Below are 25,284 nucleotides of genomic sequence, written 5' to 3'. Positions count from 1 at the left end.
TCATTTTTCAAATAGTAAAAATATCACAAATTAAACATCTGTCTGAGTTTGACATGACTTCCGCCAATTTCAGTCACAAGACCAGACATAAAACCCGGAAGTTCACCCACATCACATTTACTATCCTGTCACAAGATTTTTTCTATCATTCTACTAACAAGGCTGAACATTTGGTAAGTTATACACAGTAACCTATGCAAAAACAGTCACATGGCAACAAAAGGCAGTCTGATGAATCATTTTGATAATTGGTATCACATCTCTTGAGAAATGTCTAATTTTTCTACCACATTGTAACAGAATCATTCAAATAGTAATAACTTCGTAGACCTAATCACTATTAACAATGACTTTGAATACATTTGAACACCCTGTCATTCGTCGTCACTAATACACAATCAAACATTTAAATCAATGAAGCAGTAAAATGTAACAATAGTACGATACCACCGCTTCGAATATTAACTATAAATTTCCAATTAACAAAATAAAAAGCCATATCTTGATGAGATAATAGACTCATGCAAATTTGAGGTAGTGATACCTGAATCTATAATCACATATCAACATATGAAAATATTTCCCACTCGAAATACACCATCGACATTAAAATTAGGACATATCGGTATGGAGGTGTGCTACTTGTAATCACTATCCCTACATCACATGAACATGAAGTAGGCACAGATAGCGATTTAGTCTTGTTAAAAACATCCAACAGGAAAGAAACCAATTCATCTTAGATCTTTATTTAGAAATCACTAGAACAATTAGGTACAGCTCTTCATAAGAATCAGGCAGAGTGCCATATACACGTGACTTATGAGGGTTTCAGATTTTATCTATAAATGGCCTAGAAGAAGCAGTAACCACATACTGCTCAAAAAATAAATTTGAGTGGGAAAATATGAGTGGTTGCCATGGTAACGGACACTCTTTTTTTGGGGTTGTTAAGAGTGGTAAAATCTTTCAAAAATCAGCTAAATCACTAAAATTCAGAGCCTGATTACGAATAGAATCAAGCATTTTTCATTAATTATCATATGTTACATAGATACAACTTGGTTTAAGCTTCATTTTAGTTAAGATTGCATGTAAACCAAATTTGTAATTTTTTTGTAAAAATTTTGCCAAAAAATGCATATTTTCAACTTTTCTGAATTTGGGATTTTTGCGAAATTATCAAATTTTCTCGGGTGTTTTTGAGAAAACTGCAAATGTGTACAGCATAGTTAGCACTGTAGTTATGAAGTTTGGATACTACTTTACCAAATTAAATAGAAAAATGCTTGGGACCTTTTTCAGTTGATCACCATAGCAACCATTTTTTTCCTTGGAAACGGAGTTATTATTTGCAGAATATAGCCGTTTAAGAGCTTAAATGTACTGAATTGTTTCATAACCGATAAAAAAAATACATAAAAGCATACGCTAACTCTAAATCACCATCAGTAAGAGTTGCTGACTTCAATAGTTACCATGGAAACACATATTATCCATAACAACATCTATTTTAAAATCTATCCATGGATTCATGTAAAAAAAAATACATATATAGAGAGTTAATATTCAAATTTGAATATGACAGCATGCTTTTCTTCACTCACAATCTCTTCTGTTCTTTTCAGATGGTTCAACAAATGTAATATATAGTGTAACATTGGGGTTGGAAGGTTGTGAAAAAAGGGGGGTAGGTTTATTAAAAAAAAATCATACATGTAGATTCTTGACACGTTAACGTTTGGTCGTAGAGCCTGATTATGAATAGAATCAAACTTTTTTTCCGAAATTTCATAAATAACATCGATATAACTGGGGGTTTAGCTTCAGAGCTTAGTAAAGATAACAGTTTAATCGACTGTTAGATTTTTTTGTAAAAATATACTAAAAAACACATGTATTCATTTTTGTTGAAATATGGAATTTTTATGAAATTATCAATTTTTTTCGTGTGTTTTTCCGAAAAGTGCAATATGAAAAGCATATAAAAATGCAAGCATTGTAGTTACAAAATTTGAATACTACTTGACCAAAATAAATAGAATATTGTGTGTTACTCTCTTGAATTTTATCACCATATTTACTTATTTTCCCCTTGGAAACACATATATTATTTGTTGAATTCTGCAGTATAGGAAATTCAATGTTCTCAATTGTTTCCAAACCTTTATAAAAAATACATAGAAGCATATATATACTCTAACTCTAAACTACAATCCTTAAGTATTATTACAACAGTAGCCATGGTAACAAATATCACCAACACCCAATCAAAAGATATATAATATAGTTTTATGTTAAAAATTATATATAAATAAATTTGATAATGTTAATTTTTCTAAAGGGAAGATAGCTGCATGCTTTGCTTTGTCTCACTCTCAGTCCTGTCTTTGCTCCTTGAGAAGACTCAACAAATCTAAATAAATACACTGTGGCATTTTGGGGGGAGTAGTGGAGGTAAGGTGGTTTTTGTTTGAATCTTTCATAGATCCTTATGAGGAAAATTGAGAGGTTTAGCTATAAAACTAGGTTTAATCTACCATTTTTTACATAAGAAAATGTCTGTACCAAGTCGGTAATATATGACAGTTTTTATCTATTCGTTTGATGTATTTAAGGTTTTGATTTTGCCATTTGCTTAGGGATTTTCCATTTAGAATTTTCCTCAGTGTTCCGTATATTTGTTATTAGCTCACCTGACCTGAAAGGTCGAGTGAGCTTTTCTCATCACTTGGCGTCCGTCGTCCGGCGTCCGTAAACTTTTACAAAAATCTTCTCCTCTGAAACTACTTGGCCAAATTTAACCAAACTTGGCCACAATCATCCTTGGGGTATCTTGTTTAAAAAATGTGTCCGAAGACCTGGCCATCAAACCAAGATGGCCACCATGGCTAAAAATATAACAACAGGGGTAAAATGCCGTTTTTGGCTTATAACTCAAAATCAAAGCATTTAGAGCAAATCTGACAGGATAAAATGGATTATAAGGTCAAGATCTATCTGCCCTGAAATTTTCAGATGAATCGGACAACCCGTTGTTGGGTTGCTGCCCCTGAATTGGTATTTTTAAGGAAATTTTGCTGTTTTTGGTTATTATCTTGAATATTATTATAGGTAGAGATAAACTGTAAACAGCAATAATGTTCAGCAATGTAAGATTTACAAATAAGTCAACATGACTGAAATGGTCGGTTGACTCCTGCAGGAGTTATTGCCCTTTATAGTCAATTTTTAACCATTTTTCGTAAATCTTAGTAATCTTTTACAAAAACCTTCTCCTCTAAAACTACTGGACCAAATTTACCCAATTTGGCAACAATCATCTTTGGGGTATCTAGATGAAAAAATGTGTCCGGTGAACCGGCCATCCAACCAAGATGGCCGCCATGGTTAAAAATAGAACATAGGGGTAAAATTCTGTTTTTGGCTTATAACTCAAAAACCAAAGCATTTAGAGCAAATCTGACGGAAATTGGATTGTTTATCAGGTCAACATCTATCTGCCCTTCAATTATCAGATGGATCGGACAACTGGTTGTTGAGTTGCTGCCCCTGAATTGGTAATTGTAAGGAAAGTTTTTGGTTATTATCTATTACTATTATAGACAGAGATAAACTTTAAACAGCAATAATGTTCAGCAAAGTAAGATTTACAAATAAGTCAATATGACTGAAATGGTCAGTTGACCCCTTTTGGAGTTATTGTCCTGTATAGACAATTTTTAACCATTTTTCGTAAATCTTTAAGTAATCTTTTACAAAAATCTTCTCCTCTGAAACTACTGAGCCAAATTTACCCGAACTTGGCAACAATCATCTTTGGGGTATCTAGTTAAAAAAAATGTGTCCGGTGACCCGGCCATCCAACTAAGATGGCCGCCACGGCTAACAATAGAACATAGGGATAAAATTCAGTTTTTGGCTTATAACTCAAACACCAAAGCATTTAGAGCAAATCTGACGGAATTGAATTGTTTATCAGGTTATTATCTTGAATACTATTATAGATAGAGATAATCTGTAAACAGCAATAATGTTCAGCAAAGTAAGATCTGCAAATAAGTCAACATGACCAAAATTGTCAGAGAACTCCTTAAGGAGTTATTGTCCTTTATAGTCAATATTGAACAACTTTTCGTCATTTTTGTAACTTGTACAAAAATCTTCTTTTCTAAAACTATGGACCAAATTTAACCAAAATTGGCCACAATCATTACTAGGGTATCTATTTTAAAAAAAGTGTCTAATGTCCCTGTCTGCCAACCAAGATGGCCGACATCAGTAAATACAGTAACAGGTGAGCGACACAGGCTCTTGAGACCCTCTAGTTTTACTTTTTCCTACAACGTTTTGTCAGGTTTCAATCTGGAAATCTATAATTATTCATAAAATTTTACTAACAGATGATGGACTTCATGGGGATTGCAATAGCACATTCTGACTTTTGTCAAGGTCCATATAATTTTTGAAAGTATAGCTCTGACAATATAATGTCCTTTACCACTGGTAGTAAATTAAGAAATTTTCCTAGCGCAATAACACTCCCAAGTCAAAAGCTTGTATGTATGTGTTTTAAAAAAAAATTCCGTTCACTTTTTGTACATAAATTAGGCCGTTAGGTTTTCTTGTTTTAATTGTTTAACATTGTCATTTTGGGACCTTTTACAGCAGACTATGCATCATGGGCTTTGCTCATTGTTAAAGGCTGCATGATAACCTACAGTTGTTAATTTCTGTGTCTTTTTGGTCTTTTGTGGAGAGTTGTCTCATTGGAAATTATACCACATCTTCTTTTTTTTTTATATTATCAGAAACGATAAAAAATAAGTCGAAAAATATTATATGGTATGTATGACAGACAAAAAAGGTTCTCATAAGATGAAAAAGTTACTTTTAGAAATGTTGTCAGTTAACCAGGTCATTTAAGGCAAACTATACAGTTCTAACCTTGTCTGATTCTGGGTTTTAAGCATTTTTAAAGTATCAAACAAAAAAGAGACGCGATCAAATTTAAACTTGAGATCTGTTTTGTGTTTATCAGCATTGCGTATATTTTTTATAACATTTGGTTGAGGCAAACTAAAATTAGAAAATGGAAACAAACGTTGAGATGACTACCGTACTGACAGACATGGGTAAAACTTACTCCCCCCAACATTTGGCGCGGCCATAAAGTGTATATTTTAGTTTTTGCCCTTGTACCTTGAATAGATAAAATGTTTGCAATGCGCGAGACACTGAAATTTTTTCTTTTATTTCACATGGGACGTTAAAGTCTTATATTCAACTTGTTAGGACTAGAAAGCATTGATATTTACAAAGACAAATACGATTGGTATTTACTGTGCTATTTCTAGTGTTGCAGTTAATTGAATAATACCATGTGTGTATTTTGTCTTGAAATTAACTGTTATTAATCTTGTATTTCTTCACACGTTCTCAGCTTAGTGGTTTCATTCCAAATATCGGGATTACTGCACAATCTTTTATAAAGGTTACAGAGACAGATACAGAAAATAGGGGTGTATTTGAAGAAAAGGTTAGAAAAAAGACATTGAGAGTAGCATAACGATTTTTTTGAAGATTCAACCTAAACAAATGATACATTTTTACATGTTTACTATCTTAAAGGAGAAGAAGGGGATTTCAGAAGGATCAGAAGTGTGCTTCAGCTGAACCCCCCCCTCACACACACACACACATAACAAGATATAATGTTATCGGAAGCATGAACATATGAGATGTTACAGTATGTAGTACGGTGCATAGTAAGAAATGATTCATAATTAATACAATTATTTTGTACAATTATTTTGTTTTGATAATTTTGCCGGTAATAGCATAATCATTTTACCCGGTAGCACAATTCTAACTTAGCAGATGTATCTATTCATCTTTCTCGGAGATCCTGAATTCCAATTGCGGAATAGTACTACAACAAAGGAGTTATTAATGATATGCTAATAGCTATTTATTAAGAGGATTCCATTATACTGGACTTCTAATATCAACGATTACCAATTGACTATTATTATTTTTTAAGGCCCCACCGACTTAATATTTGTTCAATTTGTCTGTCCGTCTATCAGCCCGTCTATCACACTTCATATTCAGTTTAGAAATGCTTTGACCAAATGGTTCTATTTTTGGTTTGTAAGCTTATTATTATGTTACAGGTCAACTTTGTGAAATATGCTTGTGGGATAGCATCTCAAACTTGTGTGTGCTCTAAGAAATTAGTATTTTCTTATCGGTTATGAAACAATTCAGGACATTAAAGCTCTTAAACTGCTATATTCTGCAAATAATAACTCCGTTTCCAAGGAAAAAATGGTTGCTATGGTGATCAAACTGAAAAAGGTCCCAAGTATTTTTCTATTTAATTTGGTAAAGTAGTATCCAAACTTCATAATTACAGTGCTAACTATGCTGTACACGTTTGCAGTTTTCTCAAAAACACCCGAGAAAATTTAATAATTTCGCAAAAATCCCAAATTCAGAAAAGTTGAAAATATGCAATTTTTGCCAAAATTTTTCAAAAAAACAGTATTCAAGGAATGCTTTTACCCGGCAATTTATAGAAAAAATCTGAAACCCTCATATATCGCACTCTGTCTGGTTCTTACAAAGTACCTCATAAAATATGACATGCAATACATCCAGTGCCAATCTTATGCTCTGTTGAAATTTCAATTAAAGCAATATCGACTGGTCACATTCGTGTGTAATATATAGCAAACCTTCTCCTAATCAACACCTATGAAACATACTACAAGATCACAATATTGTACAGGTAGTAGACTAATTTACAGAAAATTACCACAAACTTGATATCCTTTGCATGTCAAATCCTTCTTTAGTAAACAAATTAAAAACATGACCACCACTTGGAGACCATGATATGATTTAAGTGAGAGTAGCAATTCCCTTTCAAAAGCCAAACAGTCAACACACATGGTATTCTTTTAAAAAAATCTAAAACATTGAAAGAAACATTCACATATATGGAGGTACAACTATAAGAACTATATATAGGCAAGATGTGGAATAACTTCAAACAAAAGCAACAGAAAATATTTGAGTATATCCAAACTGAGCTAACAGGCAATTAAACTAATTTTTCCTGTATAAATTCAAACTAGAAAAAAAACCCAAAAAAATACAAATAATATTAAAAGAACATGATGGTGAATACCTAAAAAAATTCAAACAAATTAGAACACAATTACAGAGAGATGAAAAATGACAATCGGAAGTATAGTAAAATCTTGATATTTGACATTAAAAACAATAATCTAATAATGAAATATTCAACTTTTGTTCAACATACAATCTTAAAAACGCTGTCCCTACACAAAGGGCTAAAACAATGAAAACACTAAGAAATAAAGATTTATTTTTCTAACTGTATTGAATACCCATTGGTAGCATCCGGCTGCTTTTTGCTCTTTAGTCTGATTTGACTCATTTAACTTTTCAATTTTCCATTTTATCTTATAAGCTTGAGAAGAATTCCTTCAATTTTCTATTTACTTATCGCATCATAGAGGGGATTCAAATTGAAGTATGATACATAACTTCTATTATAGATGCTTCTCAATTTCTTATAACATGTATAATATATTGATTATGAAAACACTTAGTTTAGTTCGCAGGTGAACAATATCTTAAATTTTATGTTGTATCACTTTAACCGAGCTATTACCATATAAAATAATTACACCTGGCCAATTAAATGTTATGGAAAATATGTTTTAAGTATCTGATTTATTTCGGGCGTAAACCAAGTTTCTTTTACTTTTGATGAATATTTAATAAAAAAAAGTTATATAACTTTTAGAAAAGATTATTTATTATGTGGGTAACAAAATGCATTGATTCTATTTATCAATGCAGTAATATATACCAGAGATTCATCGACTGATAATATATATGTTGTCAAACAATACAGTTTATGTTTGTTTGAAAACACATGATGTTTATCTGGAGAGAATTGGACATTATTTTTTTAAAGATGTACAACAAGAATATCAACTTTTTTTGATTGATTCAAAAAAGATAAGGTATATAAATCCAGACTTATTTCGAAATACGAAAATGAAAAACAAACAATAAAAAGATATATAAAATTATTAAAAAAACCAACGCCTTATGAATCTAATACGTATAAAGCCCTTTATCTATGTTTATCTTAACCAGGAACGCTCATAGCCTATTTTTGTAAATCCAGGATGATTTAAAACTGTAATAGAAGAGGAGCTATTTAACTAAAAAAAATAAGCTTTTAATGATAGCCGAATCTATCTAGATCAACGTTGCATATTGGAATTGACCCCCCTCTTTTCTGTATAATTTACACGATTTAAAAACAGACAAATGAATGTAGAATAGTTTGTAATATATTATAACAGTGCCGACGTTCGTTCTCAATTATGATCTTTTTATATTCTCGAGGACCAATAATCTACAAGAAGTGGTATTGACTCAATGCTATAAAAGAAATGTCAACAAGACTGTGAAAAGAGCAAAATGAAAGAAATATATAACATTTACTGTCAATGAAAACTGAATTTCAAATGTCTTTGTGATTTGATACATTATATACCGGGTATTTAAATCTAAAATCCGCTCTTATATTTATCAATTTATATTAGCTTATTATATTTATATTTGATGTTCACATGTTATTTGACTTATTTTTCAGGAGCATTGGTACAGAATGCAGGTAATAAAATATCTTTTTAAGGTGGATTATTAGTATATATAGATAGAAATACTTTTCAGAAAAGCTGACTTCTCAATGTTTTTTTTTGTTTCAAAAATATAATAGAAATAACGGGTCAATGTGCTTCTTTTCATCCTAAAGTCCAGCTAAACTATCCACATTTATATAGATTGTTCAAGATAAAACACCTTTTTAATGAATAGAAAAAAACTTTGAAATATGATACTGAGAATGAAAAACATATAATTTTTTCTATCATTTCTTTGTAAAATTGTACTATGTGAGTTTCTACCTTAAATTGACAATTTGATTCCAACAACACACAAAATAAGTTTTTTTTTAATAAACTAGTCTGAATAATACAATACATAACTTATTTTTCTTTATTACAACATGTCCAATGAGCAGTCTGATCCATTAATTGATAATATGTCTCAAAATTTACAGATTTAAACAAAGAACTGTAACTTTTGAGAACTGCAATTTTGAAAGTACTTCATAGCGATACATGCATACATCTTATCTACTTTTAGTTCATCAGCATCAATCCTTACCTATACTATATATTTATAATCACTTCATAGATTGCAGGTAAACAATATGCAATATTCAGACTGTTCAGTAGTTGTTATTTCTATGTACACACCGACATATTACTGAATTGTTCAAAAAGTTAGGAACCGTAATGAATTGACTGCAACCAAATAGTCTGAAAAGATACTGCATAGAACTCAATTGGCTGTTACCAAATTGCATAAAAAATGCTGAATTTACCGCAGATTAAAAGTCTGAAAGGGGACTGCAAACATTTAAATCACTTATTGATTTATAATCATTGACCCATCCATCAGCTCAGATAGGCAGTTTGTTCTAATATATATTTGATTGTTCCATTTACCAATTATCAATGACAGTTCCAATTCAATAGTAGTTATGAGCTTATGTTGCATTTAAATCGTTTAAAATATTCATCTTATTTTCTTCTGAATAAAATTCTAATTTCATTATTTAATTATGATTTTTTGCAATCTTGTTCAGTGAAAAAAATACAATGACTAATTGACAATTAAAAGTGAACATTAAACTCTATATATATTTGCTTTTATCCTCCCGTAAAATAATTCCTATTTCGCCACTTAACTAGAATAGTTCTTCACATAGACTTATAAATAAAAACTTTTGACTGGTGGAAAAAGTGTTGAATATTTATCAGGTAAATTTTAAAAAGTGTGCAGGTTCATTTTAAGAAAATGACATTTGCAAAATTAAAAGGTTACTGATTCAGACAAAATGTTAATATATTCCATCGTATCACACTTATCAGTATTTGAAATGGAAACGTGTTGTGAATGTTGGGGTCTACATTTCATATTGTGTACTGTGGATTCATTTATTTCCGTGAATATTTGATTTCATGGATCAGCCAAACTTTATAGTAATTTGTATTTTGTTGAACATTTAAATTCGTCGTTCACCAGTACACACAAAACCCACAAAAACTGATATCCAACGAATAATAATGAAAAAGTAAAATCACAAAAATACTGAACTCCGAGGATCCACAGTAACTAATGTTTAGATTCAAATAAAATTGAGAAGCGACAACAACCCGACTATAGAGCAGACAACAGCCGAAGGCCACCAATAGGTCTTCAATGTAGAGAGATCCTTCCGCACCAGGAGGCGTCCTTCAGCTGGCCCCTTAAAAAAATACGTATAGTAGTTCAGTAATAATGGACGTCATACTTAACTCCGAATTATACACAAGAAACTAAAATTAAAAATCATACAAAACTAGCAAAGGCCAGAGGCTCCTGACTTGGGACAGGCGCAGAATTGCGATTAAATAATAATAATACGGTAAACATGTTTACCGTATTTGGCTTTTCAGCTAGCGACAATCTTAGTCAGTGCTACGACGATTTTATGCATTTCAATGGTCAAAGAAAACTTAAATATAACAACCATTAGTAGTAGTATAGGGGGCATTCATTCTATTTATAAGTCTTTCCTACACTCTCTTGTTTGTGGAGCTTGTGTTTCTCAATTTTTAGTTTTCTGTGTTAATACTAGTGTTTTGTGGTCAAATGTCTTTTTAGATGTGTTTTTCCTCTGTTTTTCTTAAAGTTTTTTTTTTGTTTTCTTCCCAAGGATTCTTCTACCGTCTTTTTCAAATAATAACGCTTTTAGTTTTCCTGAAGATCTACGCAAACTCATACATAAGAAATTTGTCACATGTGATTTGAGAATGAAACTCAGACCCTTTTGCAATCTTTCTAAGCTATGACATTGCAGATTCTAGCGTTTGCTGATTCTTTCTGAAACCGTCATTAGGTCTGAACAAGTTTTATTCAACTTGGTATGCTCGCCTTTTTAAATAAAATCGGCACAAATTACATGAATCTTTTTATGGTACTAACATGTTCTATTAAATGTTTATTTGAATACAGGTATTTTGGCATGATAGTCAGATTGAAATCAATATATGTTTTTATAATTTTCTAAATTGTAGTTCATATGCCATACGTGGAACAGGATCTGCTTAACCTTCAGGAGCACTTGATATAACCCCTAGTTTTTAGTGGGTTCGTGTTGCTTATTCTTTAGTTTTCTATGTTATGTCATGTGTACTATTGTTTTTCTGTTTGTCCTTTTCATTTTTGGCCATGACGTTGTCAGTTTATTTTCGATTTATGAGTTTGACTGTCCCTCTGGTATCTTTCGTCCCTCTTTTATGATAATGAGATGACTGCTATCAACTGTGATTTAGATATATAGAAATAATGCAGAGGAATATGTATCTGTGATTTCTTTAATCTTTAATTCAGGATGGGATTCAATTTGAAAGATTTGGATTGATAATAAAAAGCACATTACCAATGCATGTGAAATAAAAAGATGAAACTTCTGTCATCGTCTTATCTTTTACAAATGTTGAAAGGAACTCCGACGTATATGAAAATAAGAAAAATTATTCCAGGAGAGGTGAAAAGTTAGTTCCCATAGAAATGCCGAAAACCTGCTGGAAAACTTTAACTCCAAATTTAAAAAAATGATGCAAAGGAGAAACCCTAGCATACTGATTGCTTGTTCCTCGGTGTAGCATGTATAATTTCCAAGCTACTGTTGAACATATTACTATAGGGTTATTCCTCTTAACAGTCAATTCGTTTCGTGTGGGTTTTTTTAAAAAGGAGAACACTATTGTCGATAGTTTCTTTAAGACGGGTCTTAATAATGTAACGTGTTCTTGCTAGATGATAGCGAAAGATTAAAAAATGGAAGGCTTTGATAAAATTTATTTCAGTGAATGAACGACATTTCAATTTTCCCGCAGTTCTTTAAAGGGAGCTAAATTTATTTTAGATATAGGATTTCGCTTTATTTTTCTATTAATGAACTTTATCATATACATGTACTCAATAGAAAAATGAAATAAAAACATGTGGTCACCGTTCATTTAAACTCACAATTTGCCTACGAAAGAAGCATTTATTTTTGTAAGTGTACTTTTTTTCTGTTGAACTTAAAGGAGAAATAAATGTTATATCGAAATTGATAAAAACAACTAAATTACAGAAATCGCTAAAATTTTATAATAGTTTTGTTTGAGTACAAAAATAATATAGGTCACCGATGAATTAAAAAGATATTTCTATTTTGATGCCCCAAAAATACATTTTTGTACAAAAGGGAGATAATGTGGAGCTTTTTCAATGATATATATACATTCTTAAAGTCATCTGGGGCCCAAAAAGAGTTGATTGTTTTAGGATAACTATTGTACCATATGATAAAATAATAACTAATAAAGTAGTAGATAAAATTTGAAATTAAAAATCAAATGTACATTTTTTTTTTGAAATTTTTGTTCCCTCGAGCCCCCTTAAGGTTCTAAATTATAAACAATAACAGATCCCTTGAATGATGATAGGTATCATATGATATAATGTAATTGTCGTTTTGTCACACAAACCTATTACTTGGGTACGTTTGAAATTTATTTTTTAAACAAGTTCGACAGGAATACGACTTATTTAACAGTCGGATAATGACAATTCTCGAACTTTCTTCAAATTGGTAAAATCATATATATATATATAAATGTTATAAAAGCAATAATCAGAATATATAAAAAGAAATGAATAAAAAATAACAATATACAAATAAACGTCATTACGAACGACCAAATATGAATTTGTAAAGAATTTATACCACCTAGAACAGATGAAGAGCTATTCAACCTGAAACTATATATAGCCAAATCCATCTAGATCAATTTTACCTGAGATAGTTGAAACCCTATATTTAGTTTAATTTATTAATTTATAAATAGATAATTTAAAAAAAAGTGTTGCTATAAATTATGTCGGTATAAAAGTACTGACTCATGATATGTACCTGTAAAAAGTCGATACATATAAAAGAAAAATAGTTAAATTGATAGTATAGAATATCAAAAGTGCTTGTGATTCAATAAAACGGACAAACTCTTAAATTTCTTTTGAATATCATATTATATTTATATTAGATGTTTACATTGGTGTGTATTTATTTTTCTTAAGTATTAATACAGAAATTTATTAACATTATATTTTTTTCAATGTGCATCAACTAAACAAAACGTTTTATCACTAAATTTGTTTACTTATACCGTGAATTAAGAACAAAGAAGTTTTTGAATTTTCTTTATTATATTAGCGCTTTTATTGATCCTCCCGCTTGTCCAGACTATTGCTTTATTACAAAAAACATCGTTAAGATGGTTATATGTCTCTGTATAGCAACGTAATTTGATAACATGTAATATTTTAATCCATCTATGAATATATAGGGAGTTATTAAAACACGTAGAGAAGGCATAAAGTTTTGGAATTATTTTCAAAAAGATAATTTTTTTAAGTCATTCCTTTCAATTTTATCCCAAATTCCATTTACAAGAAGTCATTAAAATATAGTTAAACAAGTAGCACAAAAGTAACAGTAAGAAGTAATCAAAATATTTGAGAAAAACGCATGGTCAAGATTATCTTTTTTGTTTATTTAGCAATCATTTTGATTAAAAAAAATCATTCATCTCTTTATTTAATATACGAAGTGTAAATCTTTTAGTACTTTTTGTTGAATCTAGAATTCTTCCGACCTTTTCAAGTACTGAACTTTCATAAAAAAAAACTATCAAATTTCAAATTGTCTACTCATTGATGGATATTTCGAGTCATTAGCCATGTTTATGGAACACATACCTTTTTCGTATATGTTAACTTTTACGCTGCAAAGATCGTGATCATAAGATAAAAAATATAAATTTGAATTCATGTGCAACACATTCACTATAAAGAATAAGGTTTGATGTTTTTACCATTCCAACAATGTTCACGGTTTAACATTATAAGGGTATTATTTGTCTTTAAGTATTTTTGCTTGATAGAAGACTGATCAGGGTTTATCTTATTTGGCACTTGTCGAGTTTTCTGCAAAATGGCCTCTGATTGGTTGATTGACTGGTTGTTTGGCGTTTTAGCACTATGGCTACTAGTATTTCTTGTCGGTTAGATTTCATTGGTTGAATAAGACATAGTGTTCGTTGGGAATTACTGACCTCCTACTGGAAAAATTGAAAGCCTATGATTTTAACTCACAGTATTAACATGCTTGTGGTACAGTAGTATTTAAAAACTTGGGAACTGAGGCCCAACAATGGTCTTCTGCAATGTTATAGACATGTTAACAAGTTGAAAGAATGGTGTGATAAATTCAGACTATAGATAAGCTTTTATATCCATAATACTCACACAACGAGGCTCAACTTGTAAGCCGGCATAATATAAAACGACTGATCAAAGTATTCAACCTTATATATACCTAATGTAGGACATCGGTATTGATTACGAAATACACCATTCAGGGCCCTTTTGATGATATTTTGTTAGCTTACCTACTGGTTCCCAGATATCATCTCTATGTTTCATCTCGTAGAAATATAACTTTGAGATTTTACAAGAATTAGTACACAGTCATGATAGCGATAAAAGTGAATTTCTAGGAAGAACGAAAGTGAAGTGAGAGGTAGTTCCTAATTTAAGTAGAAGTTTAAACTATCAGAAGTTCGGAGAATGTTGAAAATATGCCACACTGCCCTAGATTATGACTTTTGAAAGAAATAATAGAACATATGGCCTTTACATTCTAGGATATATTTATTTCACGAAACTTTCTTATAAAAGTTGTACAGTTTAAGCTGTTAAGGGAGTTTCTATGGTAAATTATATTTACGACATACGATGGCACGGAGGGTATTTAACTGCTGAGAAATTAACAATTGAAATCATCAAATTTGTCATAGATTCAAGTTTGAATTCAAATATTGATATTATTATTGAGGACAAATCAATTGATGAAGCAGATCTTTACTTTCGGTGGTATACCTGAAGTTTACTGGGATATACTTGATGTAGGCACTCAAAATTATTAATATATATATATATGTGTGTATTTGCAGGAGTTCTGAGATATGTTTTTTCGTCTTGTATTTAAGAATGTTCTGCTTTATATTAGTATAAAAATTAGTCGGCCTGTAGTGGTGCACAGCTAGTACCTTCTTGACTGCATTATGTCTACTGAAATAGCAATTCAACAAGCTGAGTAATATGTTGTCGATCAAAAAGATATTATACTCGGTCTGTTTGTTGTGAAAGTCTGTGTGGTTGTCAACTAAGTAAGCTCTTAAAAAAACTTATATATCCTAGAAACCTTAATGATTGCTAGTATTACACATATGATTTTTCATGCATTAATTACAAAACAATGGAAAAAAACCTTTACACAACTCATAAAAAAGCCAATGTTATATTTTTTTATACGTTTAAATAATAGCGCACTTATCAAGCAAAAAGGCATTAACAAAATCTGAACTCCAGAATAACTTTAAAAAGCGGGATGTCCATTAAGATATGATCAAATTAAAGACTTAAATGAATAAACAAACTGAACAAGGTCATAACTGTAATGTGGTATATTATTTTATATAATCAATTTAACATGAACATGTTTGGGATGTGTTTTAGTTGGTTTTTGTATACTTTTTGTAAACTTTAATTGTTCGGCTTTAAATTAACTTTCAGTAACTGCGAGGACTCTCAAATCGTTCTTTCGTGTTGATTTGACCTGTTGATACATTTTATAATACTTTTATGTATATTTAATTTATCAAGTCTTATATCTCAATGCTCTTCAACTTTGTCCTTGTTTGGCTTTATAAATATTTTGATATGAGCGTCACTGATGAGTCTGAAGACGAAACGAGCGTCTGGCGTGCTAAATTATAGTCCTGGTACCTTTGATAACTATTTACACCACTGGGGCGATGCCACTGCTGGTGGACGTTTCGTCCCCGAGGGTATCACCAAACCAGTAGTCAACACTTCGGTGTTGACATGGATATCAATAATGTGGTCATTTTTAATAAATTTCCTACTACGAAACTTTGAATTTTTCGAAAAACTAAGGATTTTCTCTTATCCCAGGCATAGATTACCTTAGCCGTATTTGGCATAACTTTTGGGAATTTTGGATCCTCAATGCTCTTCAACTTTGTACTTGTTTGGCTTTATAAATATTTTGATATGAGCGTCACTGTTGAGTCTTATGAAGACGAAACGCGCGTCTGGCGTGCTAAATTATAATCCTGGTACCTTTGATAACTATATATTCTCTCTATTTCTAATATATACCAGCTTTGATATACGTGTTTGGTATAACTATAAATGTTCACTTATGTTCTCGTACTATGAACTACACTATTATTTGTAAAAGTATTATTCGTTCTCAGTTTATACTGTATACCTTTCGACCCAATTATTTTCATTTACCTGCGTATATGTTTCTATTTGGCGGCATTTCGTTCACGGATATTGTTTTCTTTCTGAAATCGTTTAACATCTCAACCCTTATTATATTGAATTTGTATCTACATTGTGTCAGATCAAATGTATTCGTTTAGTATATGTTCACTTAAATGTGCTTATATGTCTTTTAATTGAGTTGAGCCATTTCGATTGATATTTATATTTTATATAATTTGTAATTTACCCTTCCCTTTCCTGAATGTGACCTACCGAATTAGACTATTTACCGGATTTGTTATCACATAAGCAACACGACGGGTGCCGCATGTGGAGCAGGATCTGCTTACCCTTCCGGAGCACCTGAGATCACCCCATGTTTTTTGGTGGGGTTTGTGTTGTTTATTCTTTAGTTTTCTATGTTGTGTCGTGTGTGCTGTTGTTTGTTTGTCTTTTTCATTTTTAGCCATGGCGTTGTCAGTTTGTTTTAGATTTATGAGTTTGACTGTCCCTTTGGTATCTTTCGTCCCTCTTTTATTTACTGAGTAATCCACACCACATTTGAAAATGCCTGTATCAAGTCAGGAATATGACAGTTCTTGTCCATTCGTTCTTGATATTTTTTGTCATTTGATTTTGCCATGTGATTAAAGACTTTCCGATTGGATTTTCAGTATTTTTGTGATTTTACTTTTTTCTATGTTGTGATACTATACTATTATTAGTTAAAGGATAAAATACATTTTTGGAGGTAATTTTTAAGATATCTTGACTTGGATGCTTTACATTACATATTAAAAAGTAAAATCACAAAAATATTGAAATTCGAGGAAAATTCAAAATGGAAAGTCACCAATCAAACGATGAAACACATCAAACGAATGGAAAACAACTGTCATATTCCTGACTTGTTACAGGAATTTTAAATGTAAAAATGAGAAAATGGTGAATTGAACCAGGGTTAACAGTGCTTAACCTCCATCAGAAGCGCAAAAACACCAGTTTTTATGTTTAAACCATGACATTGAATATACTTAAAAGTACGGAAAACATGTTATTTCATAACTCTTAAAGGAAGAACGAATAACATAAATATTTTGTTTTTGTATAGAAACAACAGATAAAGTTGAAAATGGAAATGGGAAATGTGTCAAAGAGACAATAACCCGATCATAGAACAGACAGAAGATCACCAATAGATCTCCAATGCAGCGAGAAACTCCCGCACCCGGAAGCGTCATTCAGCTGGCCCCTAAACAAATATCTATACTAGTACAGTGATAAAAGACGCCATACTAAACTACAAATTTTACACAAGTTTTCATTTTTAATCAGAAGAATGTGCTTTTCATCTTATGGTTGTCTATTTTATTATATGATTTCCAAAGGGAGTTACAGATAATGTAGTCAGTCAAGTCACTAAAGGGAATAATTTACGTTTGCCTTTTGTTATCTATTATTCATGTGTTTCTTTGCCTAATACGTTCTGCTATTTATTTGTATTGTAGTCCTGTATTATTATGTTGTCATTCTAATGTTAAATTTAACAATGCCATCAAAGTGCGAGGATTGGCATACCACAGAACCAGGTTCAAACCACCATTTTTTTTCTTTAAAAATGTCCTGTACCAAGTCAGGAAAATGGCCATTGTTATATCATAGTTCGTTTCTGTGTGTGTAACATTTTTACGTTGTGTTTCCGTTGTGTCGTTTGTTTTCTCCTATTTTTGAGTGTGAATTCACATTACTGTAAGACGTGTCACGGTACTTTTCTATCCCAAATTCATGTATTTGGTTTTGATGTTATATTGGTAATTCTCATCGGATGTTGTCTTATGCTTAGTCCGTTGCTGTGTGTGTTACTTTTTAATGTTGTGTCGTTGTTCTCCTCTAATATTTAATGCGTTTCCCTCAGTTTTAGTTTGTTACCCCGATTTTGTTTTTTGTCCATAGATTTATGAGTTTTGAACAGCGGTATACTACTGTTGCCTTTATTCTACAAATAAGTCAACTTGACCAAATTGGTCAATTGCAACTTTTAATGTGTTATTGTCCTTTATAGTCAATTTTTTACAATTTTCATAAGTAAATAATTACAAAAAAAATTCCACTGTCACTTCTGGGCTGATTTCATTATAGATACATATAATTATAAACAGCAAGATTGTGCAATAAAGTAAGATCTACAAACATATCACCAACACCAAAACACAATTCTGTAATGAATCCAACTGTGTCCTTTGTTTAATATGCACATAGACCAAGGTAAGCGACACAGGCTCTTTAGAACCTGTAGTTGTTCTCGAGAAGACCACTATGTAGCATTTTGATTTTCACAAAATTCATCTATTTTCTAGAAAAAGAGAGACAAGATTATCAATCTTAAGAAACTTAATAACGTGTTAAAGTATTCAATTATCTGTCTTTATGAATATTACTTTTACTGTTTGGTCTGTTTTTGGTAATATCCGTTTGACTTGACTCTGTACTTATACATCCCGTCATTGTGTTATTGTGCTATGGTAAATATTTGTATTCTTTCATTTATGCTTATGTGCCTTGTCTGTGTACCTTTTTGTGCTTGTTTGTTATATATTTGTTTGTTTTTATTCTGATTAAGATTTTAACACAATGTTGACAGCTGTACCCCTATTTTTGACATGTCTACCGATTGTGTCAGTTTGTTTTGTTCACACATCGTTGTCAATATCAATAAGACTGTCATGCAAGTGAGAGGTTAAGGTAGCTATAAAACCAGATTTTATCAAACCATATACTACATAAGAAAATGCCTGTAACAAGTCAGAAATATGACATTTCTTATCCATTTATTTAGTGTGTTGTTGTACTTTTGAGTTTGCAACTGTATTATGGACTTTCCGTTTTGAATTTTCGACGGCGTTCGTTCAATATTTTTGTGATTTCACTTTCTTTAAACCTTCATCTTATCAAATAACTATTGAAGTTTTACAATAAATTAACTGCTTAATGTATGCAAATATTACGGCACGTCATGTTTCATTGTGACATGATGGTTCTACAAAATGTATTAAAGGGGAATCTGGTTTTTAATGTATTTTTTTTTCTTTTATAGATTATTGAAGGAAATAGTCCACATGAGTGCATAGCTGCTATTATTCTGCAATACCAAAACAATGAAAAAAATTTACAACCAGGAATTCGTCGCACATTGAATCACATGTTGACAGAAATTTACCCTCATATGAATCGTAGAGAAGATACTTGTATCGATATTTTTATATGTGATACTGAAGACCAAGCACCGTCGTGGTTTAGATACAAACCGAGCGGAAAAGGGGAGATGATTATTAATATCTCATATGATGGGGGAAAAGAGATAACATTTCGAAAAATTAGCTGGTGGCAGAAATTTCGTAGAGTGGTTGGTGAAAATTGGCGACCAGTGTGCTCATGTTTAAAAGATATACTACCTGCTGTACTTTCTTTTATAACTACTATGGTGACGCTGCTAGCTAAGGTATAGAGTACCTTTAGTTATGGTAATGTGTGTTGGTAGGGCTTAAGTAGCTAAAACCAAAGTTAGAGACAGGGCTTTAGATTTAAAAAAAAAAAAAAAAAAAAAACCGTTACATTCAGTAATATTTGAACTTGACTCAGAAGGTAACATTTGATAAAAATAAAAAATGATTTGAACATATATTTTCTTCAAATAATAACATCAATTAACAGTTTTGAGAAGGTGGTGAGTACCAGCTACATAGTTATGTTAGAATCGTATGTGGACCTTGACACATTCTGTAAAAGAGTTGAACAGAGGGTCCGAGACCACAGTTATTTCGTAGTGCATTTCTTTAAGAACATAAATGAAAATTAAAAAACTCCCACCTGAGCTTGTTCAATAATAGTTTTACAGTGTGTTGTACTACTTCTGGGACAAATTATATCAAAATTATAGAAAACTTCATCGGCTCTAACTAAAAAATATGGACATCGGGCAGCTTCCGAAGTGCTAGTTTTTAACCTTTTTCAGCTGGACCAAATCACTACTTTCCTTTAAAATTCTGGACCCAAATTTTTTTACAGGGTAATTTTACCCCCTACTTGCAATTTGAGGCATTAAACATGGAGAAATAAATTAGGAAGGGGTATAAATTAATGGCAAGTAACCCACTGTCAACACTAGGGACTATATTCGTGGACAACGAAAACCAAGGGACGACAACAATTGTGGTCTCGGACCAGAGAGAGCTTTCCTTTATTGCATTGCTCTTTTTTTTTCTTCATTTTTTTACTGATTTAAAAAAAAAATTACATTCTACACTATACATTTGTAGTTCTGTTACCTTTATATAAGTACATGTACAATGTAGTTTGCACTCGCAATTTTTTTTAAAGATATTTCTTTTGTCTGGTAAGCAGTCATCATTCGTGGTACTACATGTAATTAATATTCTGTAGATATGATATTATCTTGCTGATTCATCATGCCCGTCCAAATTGTTTTTGAAGCTGATGCAACCCATATTAATAAACATTCAGTTTTATTTTGCTTTTAGAAAACCCTGAATATAACAGAGTTTTTCTTCTTATTAAATGGTTTTTTTCCTCTCAAATATGAATATCTGACACATGCATGTAGAAAAATGAAAGGAATAAGCATTGAAATGAGAAAACAATATATTTATACTTTCGTCAAACCTTCGTGTACACAATGAGATTTTATGAGAAAACCTGCTTGTGTACAAAATGATACCATTTCTATACATATTCTCCCTGATTTTGATGCTGCTTATCCTTAAAGAATAAGGCTTTTAAAGGCACCATTAGCCAAATAAAAATATAAAATTATATGTTCCAATTTATTCTTCTGCAACCCATAGTTCTAAATATTATACATAATTTCTTCATAATGATTTTCACTATTTATTATGAATTTAAGAACATTTGCTGTCACAATCGTGAATGAAAAAAAAGGAAACATTTCTCCATTTTGTTAATGCCTTTATCAACATTTTTATGTTTTGTGAATCTTGATTTTCCCCTCATTTACATAAAATAGTTATTTTGTATTACAATCCTTATCTAGAGAGTGCAATGGAAAAATAACACATTGTAAATATCACGTATTTTATGAGTTTCACTGTCCCTCTGATATCTTTCGTCCCTCTTTTCTGGTTCTGGTTTCTTGATTATAAATGTGTACATAATTTATTCGAGATAAAGAACTTGTTATATAAATACTAATATAAATGATAAATTCTAGCTAACAAGACGGTATATATTGTTAACGATAAAATGACAAGAGCTTTTGAGGTGAAAGGGGACACTACAATATGACGTCTGTAGCTGAATGCACTGACTATCTTGCTTGCTAAATACTGGCATATTGATATCACAAGTAAAGAAATAGGTAGTTTCTATTGACAAATGTGTACCAGCAATTCGAAAATATTCAAAGCATCTTCATAAAGCGTTTGCCATATCTATGGTAAATGATGAAATTCTGTATATTGTCAAATATAAAAACAGTTTTTGTAAACGAACTATATTGTTGTTTTTCCGCTGCAATCAAACACATAATATATATAGATGTAGGACTCGGAACCGCGATGGTACTCCGAACCACGATGATCACGCTGAAGTTCGATGGTCCACGTTTAAGTGCAATGGTTAACACGCTGAAGTGTGATGGTGACATTGTGACGTTAACTTGTTGATATCTACGCTGAAGTGCGATGGCGGTTACGCTATAGAGCGATGGTCTACCTGTAACATTGAGTCAAAAGCAAAATATACATAAAATGTTAAAATCAAAGCATACTATTAAGATTTAAAAACTGTATCTCCTAGTCTCACGTTTGGAATATCTTGTAAATTCAGTTCAAGTCAAAACAAAGACTTTAAATTTTGATATTTTTTTTTAATGTAATTTTAAATTTGCCAATTTTCCGATTAGCACACAGTAGTGTTCAAGAGCGAAACATTTTTTTTTATTAAGGTTGAATGTCTATACGATAACAATTAGCAGGATTTATTTCAGTTTATCAAATGTTATGGAAAATTTAGAAATTGATCACAACAATCATTCCTATTGATAATTTTAGGAAGTACACGTATGGAGAAGTCAGGTTAATTTCGGTTACAGACAATAAACACTCTGAATTAACATTATATTGATTTATTTTGTAACATGTAATGCTTTAAACTGTTATGGACTTGGATTGTTCTTTTCTTATTTTTTCCTTTCATTTACTCTGTGAGCACGAAACATTCATTTACAAAACCCTACCCTCTTGCTTGCAAATCAATATTGTATATGTTGGAAAACGTCACAATATTGGAACGTCGTACAAAACCATCGCACTTCTGCGAAAGGACCATCGCACTTCGGCGTAGACCATCGCACTTCAGCATGACCATCGCACTTCAGCATCCCAATCGCACCTATACATATATAGGTTCAAATATGTATTCAAATATTATATTGTGTTTTATATCAAATGTTTTAAAGAGGTGAGACTCTAATAAATTATTTGTTTGTTTGTTTTGTTTATTAAATGGAAATGCATCCCAAAGGAACAAAACGGGAAAAATGAGTAACTAACCGTATTTGGACTTTTTTCGAATTCAAATGGTATTTATTATTTTTTGTTAAAAGACATATATTAATATACGGAATTTATTTATCTTTTTTTAAAAGTTTAATATTCCTTATTAATGCTCTTCAACTTCGTACTGTATTTGGCCTTTTAAACTTTTTTGGATTCGAGCGTCACTGATGAGTCTTTTGTAGACGAAACGCAAGTCTGGCGTATACACAAAATTTAGTCCTGGTATCTATGATGAGTTTATTTATTACCAACATTTAGAAATTTTGAAATTTACATATAAAGTACATGTAAAGAAATTTAGTACTGAAAATATGTTTATATAGCTTATGGGATATGTTTTAACTATTTCGTTGATCATGTTGATGATATTTGCAATTTTACTTTTAACCATTACTTTGTGAATATCTTTCTGTAATATGTAATATATCTATTGTACATAAATGTTGAATAGTTGAATAAAGATTTAAAAAAAAAAAGGGTTATGAGAATCAATAAATTTTGAAAACGCCTATGTTATTTGATAATCAGTCTTCAGACTGAAAGGAATATTATCATGATTAGTATGTTAAAAAACTAGAAAAATGTTTACTGACCATTCATAAGCCAACTTTGAAAGGAACATCTCTTATCACTGCTTATATTGTAATATCAAATTTTTGGCACTATATCCATAAACAGTTAAATGTATGCCTCAACATTTCTATATGCTATTTATTGTTTATTTTTTTCCGTTCTGTATTTCGCTCTGTATATCAATAAGAATTACTAATAATCATTCTAATACATTGTTTGTAATTATACTGCCCCTCTTGGTCCGTCTTTGGTTGACAATAAAATCATTGATGTGTATTGTAATATTATTAAGTGGTCTGAGTACTGGCTACCATTAAGCCGTACGAATCAAAATCTATAAGGTTTACTTAATTGACACAAATCTACCGTTTGGTGATGCTCCATTTCATGTAATTTAAAAAAAATAAAAATTATGTGCGTAATACTTTATTGAATAATTACATATAAATTGTGTTTAAACTGTTTCCGTTTCATTGAATTTATCATATTTTTGCGTTATTACATTTGGTATCCATCGTCAACCGATCAATAAACTAGAAGAAAGAGGGACGAAATATACTAGGGGGGATAGTAATGTATAACCCGTGTTACGGGCAAATCCGAATCCCTATAAACATGACTATAAATTTTACTTATTCTCATTGGCTTAAGGTATAGAAAATCCTCTATGATATAACGTTATATTCACAAGGACAAAAAGTTAATATAAGATTTGGAACAGCGTCCTTGTACCTAAATATAGACAATGCAAGGCAAGACGTAGTTTAATGACGTGAAGTAAATTCCCTTTTATTCTATTCTTCTTGTTTTTGGTGTATATTTTATTGTTTGTTTTTTTTTTGTATATTTTGGTTTAGTAAACTTTATCGGGTCGGGTTGTTGTCTCTTTGACACATTCTCATTTCCATTCTCAATTTTATTTATTGAATATTTCAACTTATGAAATTAACCAACTACAAAAGTACTGTTATATTAAGTATAAAAACAGGGAGTAGTTTTAAAAGTATCTTCAACAAATACTGAAAAATTTGAGAAGGATAAACAAACTCGTATGATAAAACAATTGTTGACTTTTGTTTCACTTTATACAATGCTTTATCAACGCCATAGAAATGACATTCACCCTTTGGATTTGGCCTCGGTTAATATCATATCACTTGGGTGGATTAATTATGGTATCTACCTCATTGAAAGTCAATCATTGTATAATGTTGATTTTATAAATTTTAAATCAGTTTTTAATAGCCGTATTCGTCTAGTCGTTGGTTACGAAAGTCATAATGATATCAACAGCAGAAAGTTAAAACCGTGTACCCGGAAAGAAATTGTTTTCGTATTTTTCACTACCAGATTATTGTTTTAATCTTAGAGATATCTATTAAATATATAATTTTCATATAATGTGTAATAACCACAATCGTATAAAGGTTCATGAGTTCATTGACATTTTATAACGATGTTAAGAATCGACAAATGTTCAAACCTGACATCCGTAGTAAGCTTATTTTTATGATTTTTTTCTAATGTCATTTTATATTTCGTATGAGCA

The 25,284-nt window shown here is 31.0% G+C and overlaps 1 protein-coding gene across 1 annotated transcript; it reads left to right on the top strand.

Annotated features, from left to right (window-relative positions):
• LOC139527725 (uncharacterized) lies at nt 1–23,603 on the top strand. The gene is made up of 3 exons (XM_071323353.1): nt 1–173; nt 8,705–8,725; nt 19,664–23,603. Exons 1-3 carry the CDS (start codon nt 54–56, stop codon nt 20,072–20,074), a joined length of 552 nt encoding a protein of 183 aa, XP_071179454.1. The 5' UTR covers nt 1–53; the 3' UTR covers nt 20,075–23,603.
• The last annotated feature ends 1,681 nt before the right edge of the window (nt 23,604–25,284 follow it).

The sequence above is a fragment of the Mytilus edulis genome, chromosome 6 (genome assembly GCF_963676685.1).
Source record: "Mytilus edulis chromosome 6, xbMytEdul2.2, whole genome shotgun sequence".
Taxonomy (NCBI): domain Eukaryota; kingdom Metazoa; phylum Mollusca; class Bivalvia; order Mytilida; family Mytilidae; genus Mytilus; species Mytilus edulis.
This window is presented reverse-complemented; position numbering and strand designations above follow the sequence as displayed.